We start from the raw sequence: 12,186 nt of genomic DNA, 5'->3' as shown, positions 1-12,186 counted from the left end.
TGACACAGCAGAGTTTATTTAGTAAGGTTAATTCTGAACGAGAGTGTGAGCAGGTCTTACATTCTTAAGACTTATTTTTATTATGGCTATGACTGTTTCCAAGTGAATATAATGTACTGGAGAACTCAACAGATCCTTCTGCGATTTCTAAGATCTCTGGAACTTTGGAAAATAGTTTCAAATGTAGAAGGAAGTTTTCTTTGAGAAAGTGGAAAATAATGTAATTTTTTTTTAAGGAAAACAAAAAGAATAGTCTTTTTTTTTCCTCTATTTCCCTTTTTCCTACTGTTTTTTGTTTTCTTTCACTGAGAAATTTGAGTGTTTCTTTGAAGAGGTGTGAATGCTGAAGGCAGCAACTTTTACAAATGGTGTGTGTGATGTTTAGCAGCTACTACTGTTGGTATCTCTGGTGGTGGTATATAAGTCTAAATCCAGGCATCTGACTTGGCAAATGCTTGGGACACATGCTATTTATACGTGACTTTCCTGTTTCCTCTATAACTTAATACACCTGGCTAATACACCCTACATTGAGATTCAGCTGTAGCCTTCATTAGAGATTACAGTGAATCTAATCCAAATACAAACTTTATTTTCAAGTTCTCACAATGACTAAATTCCCATATTCATGTATTTTGGCATTAGCCAAAATATAACTGGTGATGTAAAACATGCACGTAAATGACTGTTTGTATCTCTGTTTTAATGCTTAGGGGTATGAATAATTTCACTTTTAGTTCACTCGCACTCTTTGCGTGTCCAAATACTACACAAAGAGGGACTCTACTTGTGATTTTAAATAGCATTAAGTTCCCTCTTCAAAATAAAATAAATCTAAATAATGATCTAGGCCTCTAAAAGCTTGACAGGAAAGAGGTTCTATTTTTGATTGGTAAATTCACACAGTTTTTATGTTCTTCTATACTGTTCAAAGAATACATACTCAGAATCTGTACGGACAATACTTGAAGTTACAGTTACTCAGTTATACTCAAGTAAACAAAATTATATATTTTGCTGTTCCATTTTCCTTAGTAAATTTAGGTTGTTTCTCACTGAAATTATCTGACCTCAACTCTAGAGCTATAATAATGTCTCAAGAAATGGGATCTAAAGGAAAGCTGCAAGGAGCTTTTAGACGTGCTATTAAGATATTTTTTATCTATTCCAGTGCTTTTGTATCCGAAATCAAAACCTTAGCTAACACTTTTTTTTCTTTTTTTCTCAAGACTCTTCTGAAAGGAATATGACAATTTCCCAGGCAGGTGAATGGTCACTTCCAGCCACTGGGTTGGCAGACTTGTGGTCAGAGTGGATAAGAGTTTGAAAGGGTTTGACCTCAGTTTAAGTGGAAGCTGAGGCAGGATGGAGTTTAAGCACAGTCTGAGCATCTGCTTTGTCCTAAGGTGAAGAAGGAAAAAGCTGATGGTCACATTCATATTGTCACTGCCTGACTTTTGCTAGGATTCCTTAACCAACAAAAAAGTGGGAGGGGAGGAGAGAAGCATTAGAAAGAAGAGTATTTGTCAGGTTTGTAAGTTTTAAGAAAGAAGAAAAATGCTTCTTTGGAAAACTGAAAGTGACAGGCTCTGAATTTGTCCTTAATACTACCAGTAAGAGCAGTCAAGGATCAGTTTTTCCATGGTGATTCTTTAATTTGTTAGTTTCTGCATTCACTTTTTTTTTTTTTTTTGCTACTAATTTTTAAGACTAATGAATGGCTAGATATACCAATTCCTTGTCATGTTTCTGTGCTTCTGGTTTTAGTATTTCTTCCAGCATTCAATCAGTCTTTGTTCTTACATGATCTCATTCACTCTCTTTCTTTACTACCCTGTGCTTCAGAAAGCATCCAATGTTGTATTCTTTCTTTTCTCCACGATTTGCTTCTCCTTGTCCTGTTCCTTAATGATATGTTGAGAGCTTGGCCAAAAACTTACATTTCAATATTGTAATGAACATTAGTACAGCAATTTATTTTCAGTTTTAGTAGGATATAATATATTTACAAAAGTATGCTTATTTCTGTCACCGCAAATGTTGCACTTGCAGTGGCATTTGTAAATAGTAATTCCATTGTCTAATAGAAAGAAAATTATAGAAGTTGTTTATAGCAGTATCTACTTTCTTCTTTTTTTTAAGTAAAAGGTAGTGAATATATAATTTGTCTCACAAACCCATATTTACGAAGAGCAGAAAAAGGAGGAAAATAGTATTGTATGCAATCTAGTTTGTGCTAACCTATGGAGGAAAACAGTATTGTACATCACCTACAGTTTGTGTTAACTTTTATTATCACAATAGCTATTTAGATAGTCTGCCTTATTGTGATAATGATGATCTTTGTTACAGGCAGATGCAATGGAAGCCAGAAGCACCTGCAGTCACTTATGCAACATATCGAGGTTCTGCAAGGGTTAGGCAGCTACTGAAGAACCAATCAGAAATGGCTGAAAAAGGAAAAGAAAGTCCTGAGAACACAAATGTGTCAATGGTCAAAGAAAATGGAGAAATCCAAACAACAGCCCTTCCAAAATCAGGACAATTAATAAAAGAAAATAGAGAAGATGAGGGTAAATACAATCACAAAGATGATGCCATAGTAAATTCTTCTGGAGTTAAAATGGAAAGGAAGAAGTCTGGTAAAGCTCGGCGTTTCTTGGGTAGCAGTAAACATGAAATAACTGCAAAGGCCACAGCTTCATCTACTGAGTCATCTCATGATATGGACTTAAAACATACACCTGCTTTAGCTGCAACAGAAGTGAGGAGGACATATTCACTGGATTCATTATTGTCACCTAGGAGTAGAAACAGTGAGTTCCTAACCACTTGCCAGATTAGTAATTCTCTTAAAATGCATTCTGCAAACGATTTGGTTGGAAAAGATAATGGACTGCTGGGAGAAGCAGAAGCTCAGTTTCAGGCAGACAAAAATGCTACTTTTAACTTCAATAAAGAAAACAACTGTAGTAAAACAGCAAGTAAGAAGTCCACAGAAGAAATGCAGGATGATTGTTTATACTCACCCAAATCAAAAAGTGAGATAGTTAATGAAGAACTGCAGGTGAGTAAGGGAGAATTTTGTTGTAATCATCAAATGTATAGTCACTCAGAGCTAACATTGGATATCCAGATGCTTCATTCCAGTAGCACTACAGTTCAGCAGCAAGCAGATCTGCATACAAGTAGTGCAAGTAAAGACAGGGATGCAAGAAGAAGTGATACACAGAAAGTCATGGCAGCTGTACAAAGAGAGCAAAATCCACAGAACTTTCTTGATACTGACCTTTTACCTTGTAATGAACAAATACCCACTTCATGTAGCATGGAATCCAAGGGAGAAAAATGTATAGCCACAGGTAATCTCACTACTTCAGTGCCATCCATTAAAAATTATGAAGATATAGTCGTGGACAGAGGGACTTGTATTGAAGAACCAAGTGAGTTAGGGAAACCAATGCACATACAAAATGATTGCAAATTAATCAATGTGGAGAATTCTAAGGATATTGCCACACAACAGACTGATTTACCTTGTCTAGAAACTGTGGGTGTAGAAACAATGAAGGTTTTATCTGAGGTTGCAGTGGAAAACCTTGCCAATGTGTCATCATGCATACATGGGTGTGGAAATGTGAAATCTAACTTCAATGAGTTGACAGCACCTCTCTCAGTAACATACGAATCTTCTGAAGCTAGAGGTTGTTGCTCAGCTTCTCTTCATCCTAGTTGCAAGTTCAAAAATAAAACTATAGGAGAAAGAGAAGTCAGTTTACAAGATATGAGAGACACACTTTCTTGTCCTGATCTTGAATATGAGAAGAGTAGATCCTTTGAGCCTGTAGAGATGAGCCTCCTGGAAAACTCTGTTCCTGTCCACAACCATGTTCCTTTCTCCCCTGAAACTGTTCAAGACATTCCTGCCAAGGCATTAGTTATATTTGCAGAAGATAACACAGGAAAGCCTGCACCTGGCCCTTTAATTACTGTTGGTAGGACAGACAATTGTACTCCTGCTACTTCTGAAATTGACAACACTGGTATGACTGATGTAGCTCTTGTTCTGTCTGAAAGTAAAGATTGCAACTTTGAACTTTCCTCTCAGGTTTCAAAGTCACAAGAAAAATATGTGGACATTTCTTGTTCTGCCTTGAGATATGGAAGAGGACCATATATGGAAGAGGTAGATGAGAGGGGTGTTTGCACCCCCAGACCAACTTCTTTTACTCTAGGAACCAGAGAAGCCTCCAACCTTTCTGTTTCTGCCTTGGAAATGTTTGGCATTGCTCAGGGGAACAGTCATTTTTCCAATCACACAGCTACTGATGGGCTAGTGGAGGCCTACTCCAGACAACAAGCTGACAACAGTGTCTTGGCAGAGGTAAAGTCATCACCCATCTGTCCTTTGAAACTTTTGGAAATGGTATCCAGGTCAGCCTGTACTACGAGCATGTGCAGAAATGCTGTGGGACAGGTGATTGTTGGTAACCATGCTTCTGCTTTCTCAGAAGCCCCATCTGTGATAGATGATCAAACAGCTGCTGCACTTGCAGAGTCAAATGAGCTCTGTCCTGAGGATGTATGGAAAAATACCACTGTGAAGGGACAAGAACATGATAGATTACAATATGATGCTGTTTTATTTAAAAAAGCTGATGAAATAGTGGACTCAGTTTTATACTTGGCTATAGAAGAAATAATAGCAAAACAAGCCATTGATGTCTGCCAGCTATGCAGGGGCAAGAATAGTGTAATAAATGCAAATATTCTAAATGATCAGAAAGCTGAAACTGTACAGGTGGAAGCAGAAGAAATCCAGTCATCTGTGCAGTCATTAGAACTTTTTAATGAGAGCAGTGGAGGATGCTCATCTGCATTCACAGGAAATAAAACGTTGGATACAAATAATCAAGACGAAAAAATATTATCTTATGTTGCTGATAAAATTGACCTACATAGTGCATTAGCACTAAAAGCAAAAGAAGCTATTGATGAGGTCATTAACTCAGCCAAACAAAAGCTGGTGTCCAGTCAGCAGCGACGCAGTGAGAGTAAAAGGCCTTCTGAAAAGGTTGTGTCTAAACCTAAGGGTGAAACACCAAGGATTTTAAACCTTGATATGAAGTTACCTGCCAAAACACAGGAGCCAGCAAAGAAGGAAACTTGGAGTGTAACTGTCAACTCTGAAAAGGCAGATTGCTCAGGTCCTCGTTTGCTCCCAAATAGCATGGAAAATGGCATAGACTGGCCCCAAAGAGGTGAAAAGATACCAAATAATGCATTTACATGTCAAACAAATGGATTTGTACCCACTAGTAGTTCAGCAATGTCAGAATCTGATCTGATGATACCAGCAAAAGAGAGACACAATAGAAAGGTGTGTGAAAATCCGGCTGCAGCTGAGATGTGTGGCACAGCTGGAGTATCATCAACTAGTAGAAAATCTGATGGATCTTTACATTTAATACAAAGAGAAGCAACTGTGACTGAAGAGGTGCTTTTCTCATTGCAGTTAAAAGATTCATGCAATAATATAAATACAACAGAGTGCACATTACTGCCAACTGTAAATGTTAATTTGTTGTCTTTTATACCTGATGAAGAGTGTATCTGCATCCAGAGTGAATCCAAAGACAAAAATGGCCCTTGGGAGTCTCTGAAAAGTAGAGCAGAGGACAGTCTGTATGAACACTGTGGAAAAGAGGCTGCAGAAGAAGTTCCTGCCCAAGTAAAAGAAATATTAGAAGATTCAGAGGCAGTCAAGAGTAAAGAGGAACTATCAGAAGGGGCAAAGATTAATACTGGATTCAGTACACAGTTCATTCTACCTGAATTGTCTGTTATTGGAGAGGACAATGAAGAGAAAATCTGCTTCGACAGAGTCTTTGCTCAAAATGATGAGTATCTGAAGCAGGTAGAAATGAAGGATCAAGACATGCAGAGAAGCAATCACCTTGAAGAAAACAGTCTGGACTGCAGTGATAACATGAAGGCATCAACAGATCTTTTGGCGTTTTCTCCATTAATTCAACAGTGTGAAAACAATTCTTTTACAATTATTTATGAAGGTGACCTTGAACTTGAGAACAAATCTGTCTCAATTGATAATATCCAAACTGATCTGCTTTCTTCTTCTGATTTGGCTTCAGATAACGTAAATCATCTAATGTGTGAAAGCGCAAAGAGTAAACAGGAGCTGGCCTGCTCTTATGGGAAGGATAATTTGGATGAAGTAACAGATAGCTGTAGCTCAGAGTCATTTCTGAGTGTGGAAGCCAAGCGATACAGAGTATATCCTTTCTCTTTGTCTCCAATATATGAAGATGACAGCTCCCAAGAAGATGTACTTTCCACAAACGTGTCTCCAGAAGGGTGTCCTAGTGGAATATCTAAAGAAAACACTGACCATGCTTCTGTGCTTTCCCTTCTCCAGTCAGTTTCTGAGCGCTTAGAGTTTACCACGCAGTTCAGTAAAGAGGAAGAGGAGGGAGTGGAGGAAGAAGAGGAGGAGGAATCATCATATGAAGAAAATATGCTTGATGTTGAGAGAGAAGATGACTGTCTTCCCAGTCAGTGGAGAGGGAATTTAAAAACAACTCTTCATTCAAATGACCTAAATAGATCATTGTTTCCTGATCAATCATTTTTTCTTTCAAAAGAACAGCTTGAGTCTAAGGAGCAACTAGAACTGTTTCCAGATTCAGCTTCTCCCAGTCAAACACCTTGTAAGCCAGTTTCACAGAAAGCTGATGCTGTTCTAAAGTATCCTCCTCCAAGTGTATACTACCAGTATTTGAAATCTGCCAGCAATTGCTCTTCTGAGAAGGGGACCAGGTTTGGAAGCATTCTCCAGGATACGCTACAGCCAAAGATCCATTGGTCTCAAGACAATACTATACCAAAACTGGGAGAATTGCCAGCGGTAAGATGTTGTGTCATGTAATATAATAATCCCACTGATTACCCCATATTCTAAATTGCTGTCTTTCTGTTTTCTTTCCTCTCTTTTTAAGGATAATTCTTTTATCATAAACAAAGTAATTAGGCTTTTTAAGATCATAGCTTAAAAAACAAAAAAGTCCTCTGATAAAATACTTTTAAAAACAGTATTCTTGGTTCAGCACACAGGTAAATGTGACTTAATTTTAAAACAGAAGATGTGAACAGAAAATGTGATAGGAAAATAGGTATAGTAGCAAGTCTGTATAATACCAAAGCAAAGACTTGTCTGTATTAAGGACATTTCAACCTGAAGATGATGAAATTGCCTTTTTATGAAGGTTATTGTTTCCTTTCTTTCACTTCTGAGATTGGTAGAGCTGTATTATAAAAAAAAGTAAATATCTGTGTATTGGGCTATTTGATTGTTTCATCACAGTCTTCTACAAATTGTAGCGCAGTTAGCAAGTAATACAGCTGCTTCTGTAGATTAGCATTTCTTTTTTTTAGTTTATTTAAAGCAGTGGCAGATGAGAGTACAGAAAGAGTTCTTCCAATATTTAGAAATTGAAAATGCTACATAGACCAAATGTGTAACCGAAGAAGAGAGTCTTTCCATGATGTTGAGAATATTTTGGTCTGTGTTAAGTGTCTCTTTTGGTTTTGCCACTGTTAAGACATGCAGTTTATTGTTTACTGGAAAAGGGTAATACATTTCCAGAAACTGTAACTTCCATAATAATTCTTCCTTTCTAGCACTTGCTTTCTGCCGATTGTTTAATTCTGTTAACTGCTTAGATCAACTCTGAATGACAGTGAAACAAATCTTGGCTGGTTTTGCTAGTGACAGTTGCATATGTTTATAGGAGTAGTGGACCCAGAATAATCTGTCTATGGTTTGTGCTGCAGTTGTAGATGTTAATAGCAGTTTTGCATGTCCTTTTAATTTCAGAACCTCATTGACAGGGCAAGTCTCAAATACAATCCAAGACCAGGAAAGGTAAGCAGATTTTGTCACGTAGATCAATGTGCTACGTGGAATTATTTATTTTATGAAAACTCTTGAATGGAAAGCGTCTGAAGTTGTTGGTCCAGTTTTCTGTATTTTAATGGTCTGTATGTTTGCACATGCTAATAATGAGATTATATTATGAAAAAGTCCTGCAACTAGTAATTTTACTGTATTTCTGTCAACAACTCCTGGTTTAGTTCAGTAGAGTGTTTTATAAAGGAAGAAAATATGTAGCATATTGAGTGGGCACAAAGTGAAACAGGTTTTATTCCAAGCAAAAAATTACTATCTACACTGTATGCTGAAATAGGCCCTCATTTGTATGCACTGTATGTTGTTTCAGGTTATTATTTATGATATTTATGGTGACAAAAGTAAACAAGAAGTTTGTTCTGATGTGCTAGATACCACATCCTGGATCTTTCCTGTTGGAGCATTACTTAGGATAATTAGAGGATGGTAAGAAATCTATGCCATATTTAAACAGAGTCTTTCCAAGACTGTCTATGTGTTTCTCTTGCATTTTCATTTCTTATATTCATTTAATGTCTTATCAGACACATGTCTGAACTGCAAGAGTGTCTTTTTCTTTCTTTATACTTAAGACTTATACCAATGAAAAAAGCAGGAAACAGGGCTTCAAATGCTGCAGTACCAAAAAAAATATTTCTCCTGAGAATTGGCTTCAAACAGAAAGTTTCTAATAGAGCCGCAAGTAAGTTTAAACTTCTTGCCACAAGTGCTGAGACAGTACATCCATAATCTTCACTAGAAGTATGTGTATGCTGAAGAAAATGAATAATTTTTTTTTAACCTTGCAGTTTCATTATACAGTAGCTGTTGCAAAAGTACCATAAAATGAACAATTTTTTCTGCTGTTTTTAATGTACCATTTAGAACAATGTGAATGCAGAAGGATATACAAGTATGGTAGATTTTACAAGTGTTTCTCAGTTTGCTTTGGGAAGTTTGGCCTGGGACTGTGTCAGTCATTGCATTGGAATTTAATTGGTGTTACTACAGTGAATGTTTCTAACTGTCAGCAGTAGTAATGCATGTCACATTTATGCAGTTTTGAGGCAGAGTTGTTTGGTTCTGCATACGTTTCTTTCCTAAGAAATGCTGAATGCCATTATTACTATGTATATGTCATGCCCTGCATAGTATATGCATGAACAGGGCTTATTTTGATGTGTCAATTACTGGATTTGTGTTGGTAAAATAAAGATTTTTATTTATATTGTCATTTAGCTGTATTCTTATACTATTAATATTTTAAGTTAGGCAATGCCCTGGAGGAGAACTGTGTATTTTACTTTTAAAGCACAAGAGTACAAGCCCCTTATTTATCTAAAGTGAATGCAACTACTGAAGAACAGCATAGGAAAGCTGTGATAGTTGGCTTGACAGGAAGAGTTCATTACCAAGCTTTCCAGCAGATGTGTTGTATAAGGACAGTCTTACATAAAAGCGGCAACTCAGTTCATTATTATTATTACAGTTGGATTTTTTATGAGAAACCAAAGTTCCAGGGTCGGAAATATGTACTAGAAGAAGGAGAGACTGTGCTGGATCACCTTTGGGATCTCCCCATCATGAAACATCATCGCAGAAACCTCACAGTTGGTTCAATCAAGCATATAACAAAGGTATAGACTTTGTTATTAGTACTCTTACATACATATTTAATGTCTGCTGGAAATACCAATGAATAATTAGTGTATGCTGTATTTCTGGCTTTATTTGAATTTGCTATGTTAGCACATTTTTCATCTTTAGCATAAATTCCAGGGCTTTGCTGGCCTAAATTTCTCTTTCTTCCTGAGGGTAAAGAGCAGATGGATTATCTTTCTTTTCCATGGCCTTTACTTGACACAGTGACTCCCTTCCTTTTAGATGTTTTCTTGTCCCATTAATTGAAATTAAATGAATCAATTAATATTTTTCAGAGTGTTTGTCTTTAAGCTTAAACTTGCAGCAGTCCTGGTTAACAGGGGAGGTCCGAGATGACTGGAGACTTGCCAATGTGACTCCCATCTACAAGAAGGGCAGGAAGGAGGATCTGGGGAACTACAGGCCTGTCAGCCTGGCCTTGGTGGTGGGGAAGATTATGGAACAGTTCACCTTGGGGGAGATCATGCAGCAAGTGTGGGACAACAGGGGAATTGGACACAGTCAACACGGGTTCATGAAGGGCAGGTCCTGTTTGACCAACCTGATCTTCTATGACCAGGTGGCCTGTCTAGTGGATGAGGGAAAAGCAGTGGATGTTACCTGCCTGGACTTGCATAAAGCATATGATACCGTTTCCCACAGCATTCTACTGGAGAAGCTGGTGGTAAATTTGCAGATGAGATGAAATAAAGTGGGAGTGTCAATCTGCTTGAGGGTAGGAAGGCTCTGCAGAGGGATCTCTACAGGCTGGAGCAATGGGCTGAGGTCAATTGTATGAGGTCGAACAAGGCCAAGTGCCGGGTCCTGCACTTGGGTCACAAGAACTCCAGGCAACGCTACAGGCTTGGGGAGGAGTGGCTGGAAAGCCGCGTGGCAGAAAAGGACCTGGGGGTGTTGGTGGACAGCTGACTGAACACAAGCCAGCAGTGTGCCCAGGTGTCCAAGGCGGCCAATGGCATCCTGGCCTGTATCAAAAATAGTGTGACCATCAGGACCAGGGAGATGATTGTGCCTCTGTACTCTGCATTCGTGAGACCGCACCTTGAGTACTGAGTCCACCACAGCACACCACAGTATAAGAAGGACATGGAGGTGCTGGAGCGGGTCCAGAGAAGGGAAGTGATGCTGGTGAGAGGGCTGGAAAACATGCCTTATGGAGACCAGCTGAGGGAACTGGGGTTGTTTAGTCTGGAGGAGACTGAGAGGAGACCTCATTGCTCTCTACAGCTACCTAAAAGGAGATTGTAGTGAGGCTGGTGTTGGTCTCTTCTCCCAAATTACTGATGATAGGATGAAGGGAAATTGCCTCAACTTTGACCAGGGAAGATTTCAATTAGATATTAGGAAGCATTTCTTCACTGAGAGAGTGGTTAGACACTGGAATGGGCTGCCCAGGGAGGTGATGGAGTCATCATCCCTGAAGGTGTTAAAAAACTGAGTAGATATGGGAGTTGAGGCTATGATCTAGTGGTTAGGGAGATTAGGAGGAAGGTTGGACTTGGTGATCCTAGAGGTCCTTTCCAGCCACTGTGATTCAAATATCTACTCTATCTCTATGATGTCTTCTTTCAGTAGTTGGGTTTCTAATGCTACTTGTACAGCATAACCTCCAGAAAAACTACTGTTGCTCCCTCTACAGCTTTGTGCCACCTGAAGGGTGTTTCCCTGTGGTCAAGCGGTACACCTACAGTACGTGGCTCTGTGTACAGCCAGAAGTTTAAAAGGCATTTTGTTGAAAAGATAAGAAGCAAATGCCTAAAACTAAATATAATGCAGCTGTTGTTTGTCAGTGAATGAGGAATATATTTACCAGATCTTGTGCTTTAAGACTTAATGTTCTTGTTTAACATAACATTCCAGTTATTCACAAGGCAATGTCTTTACTGCAAGGGAATTATCATTTGTGTCATAATGTGAAAGTTTTTCAGAAAAAAAAGTGTTTCTCTATTCTCTGCTCATATAGAGGTCATTTTAGAATTGCTAACCTTTTTGTCATCAGTGCAGGGCCATAATGTCATAACAATTAGAAATACTTTTTTCTTAAAGACTTAACAATAAATAAATAAATTCTAAAGAGTCTGGAAAAGACATGAATAATGAAGTTAATATTTGTTTGAGGTAAATAAATTAAAAGCATTTGACCAATATGGAATGTGAATATTGATTAATAATGTGGAAGGTAGCTAAATAATTAAAGATGTGCCACAATAACTTGTGGAACTGTGGTTTGAAACCAAGGGAAGCTAAATATGTCTTGAATATCAAAGGAAACCTTTCAATAGGAAAGACACTGTGGTTAACTTCATCATGATTAATAAAATTGTTTGTAATACATCTAAGTAGGTTCAAGCACTTTTCTTCTTTCCGTATGTGGTTCATTTGTATGGAACACAGATGGAAAGCTTTGTTACAGTACACTAGTTCAGTAACCAGCACTGTTTCTCATGTAGCTAAAACCTCTATCAGCTGTGGTTGGTTGGGAGAACTTTTGCTGCTAGTCTGCAAGGCTCTATAGAGCTGGTGTGGAACCCCAGCAAAGTCAGGCTTTGTCTTCTAAA

General features: G+C 38.1%; 1 protein-coding gene across 1 annotated transcript in view; it reads left to right on the top strand.

Annotated features, from left to right (window-relative positions):
• Nucleotides 1-2,446: 2,446 nt before the first annotated feature.
• Nucleotides 2,447-12,186, top strand: part of CRYBG3 (beta-gamma crystallin domain containing 3) — a 46,794-nt gene continuing 37,054 nt past the window's right edge. Inside the window, exons 1-4 of the mRNA XM_008945861.1 lie at nucleotides 2,447-6,925; nucleotides 7,895-7,942; nucleotides 8,298-8,413; nucleotides 9,456-9,603. Coding sequence (XP_008944109.1) covers nucleotides 2,447-6,925; nucleotides 7,895-7,942; nucleotides 8,298-8,413; nucleotides 9,456-9,603 — 4,791 coding nt within the window. The remainder of the gene's footprint in view (nucleotides 6,926-7,894; nucleotides 7,943-8,297; nucleotides 8,414-9,455; nucleotides 9,604-12,186) is intronic.

This window comes from Merops nubicus, unplaced genomic scaffold (assembly GCF_000691845.1).
Source record: "Merops nubicus isolate BGI_N331 unplaced genomic scaffold, ASM69184v1 scaffold28, whole genome shotgun sequence".
NCBI lineage: Eukaryota > Metazoa > Chordata > Aves > Coraciiformes > Meropidae > Merops > Merops nubicus.
Note: the sequence above shows the minus strand (reverse complement) of the source record. Positions and strands in the feature narration are given on the sequence as shown.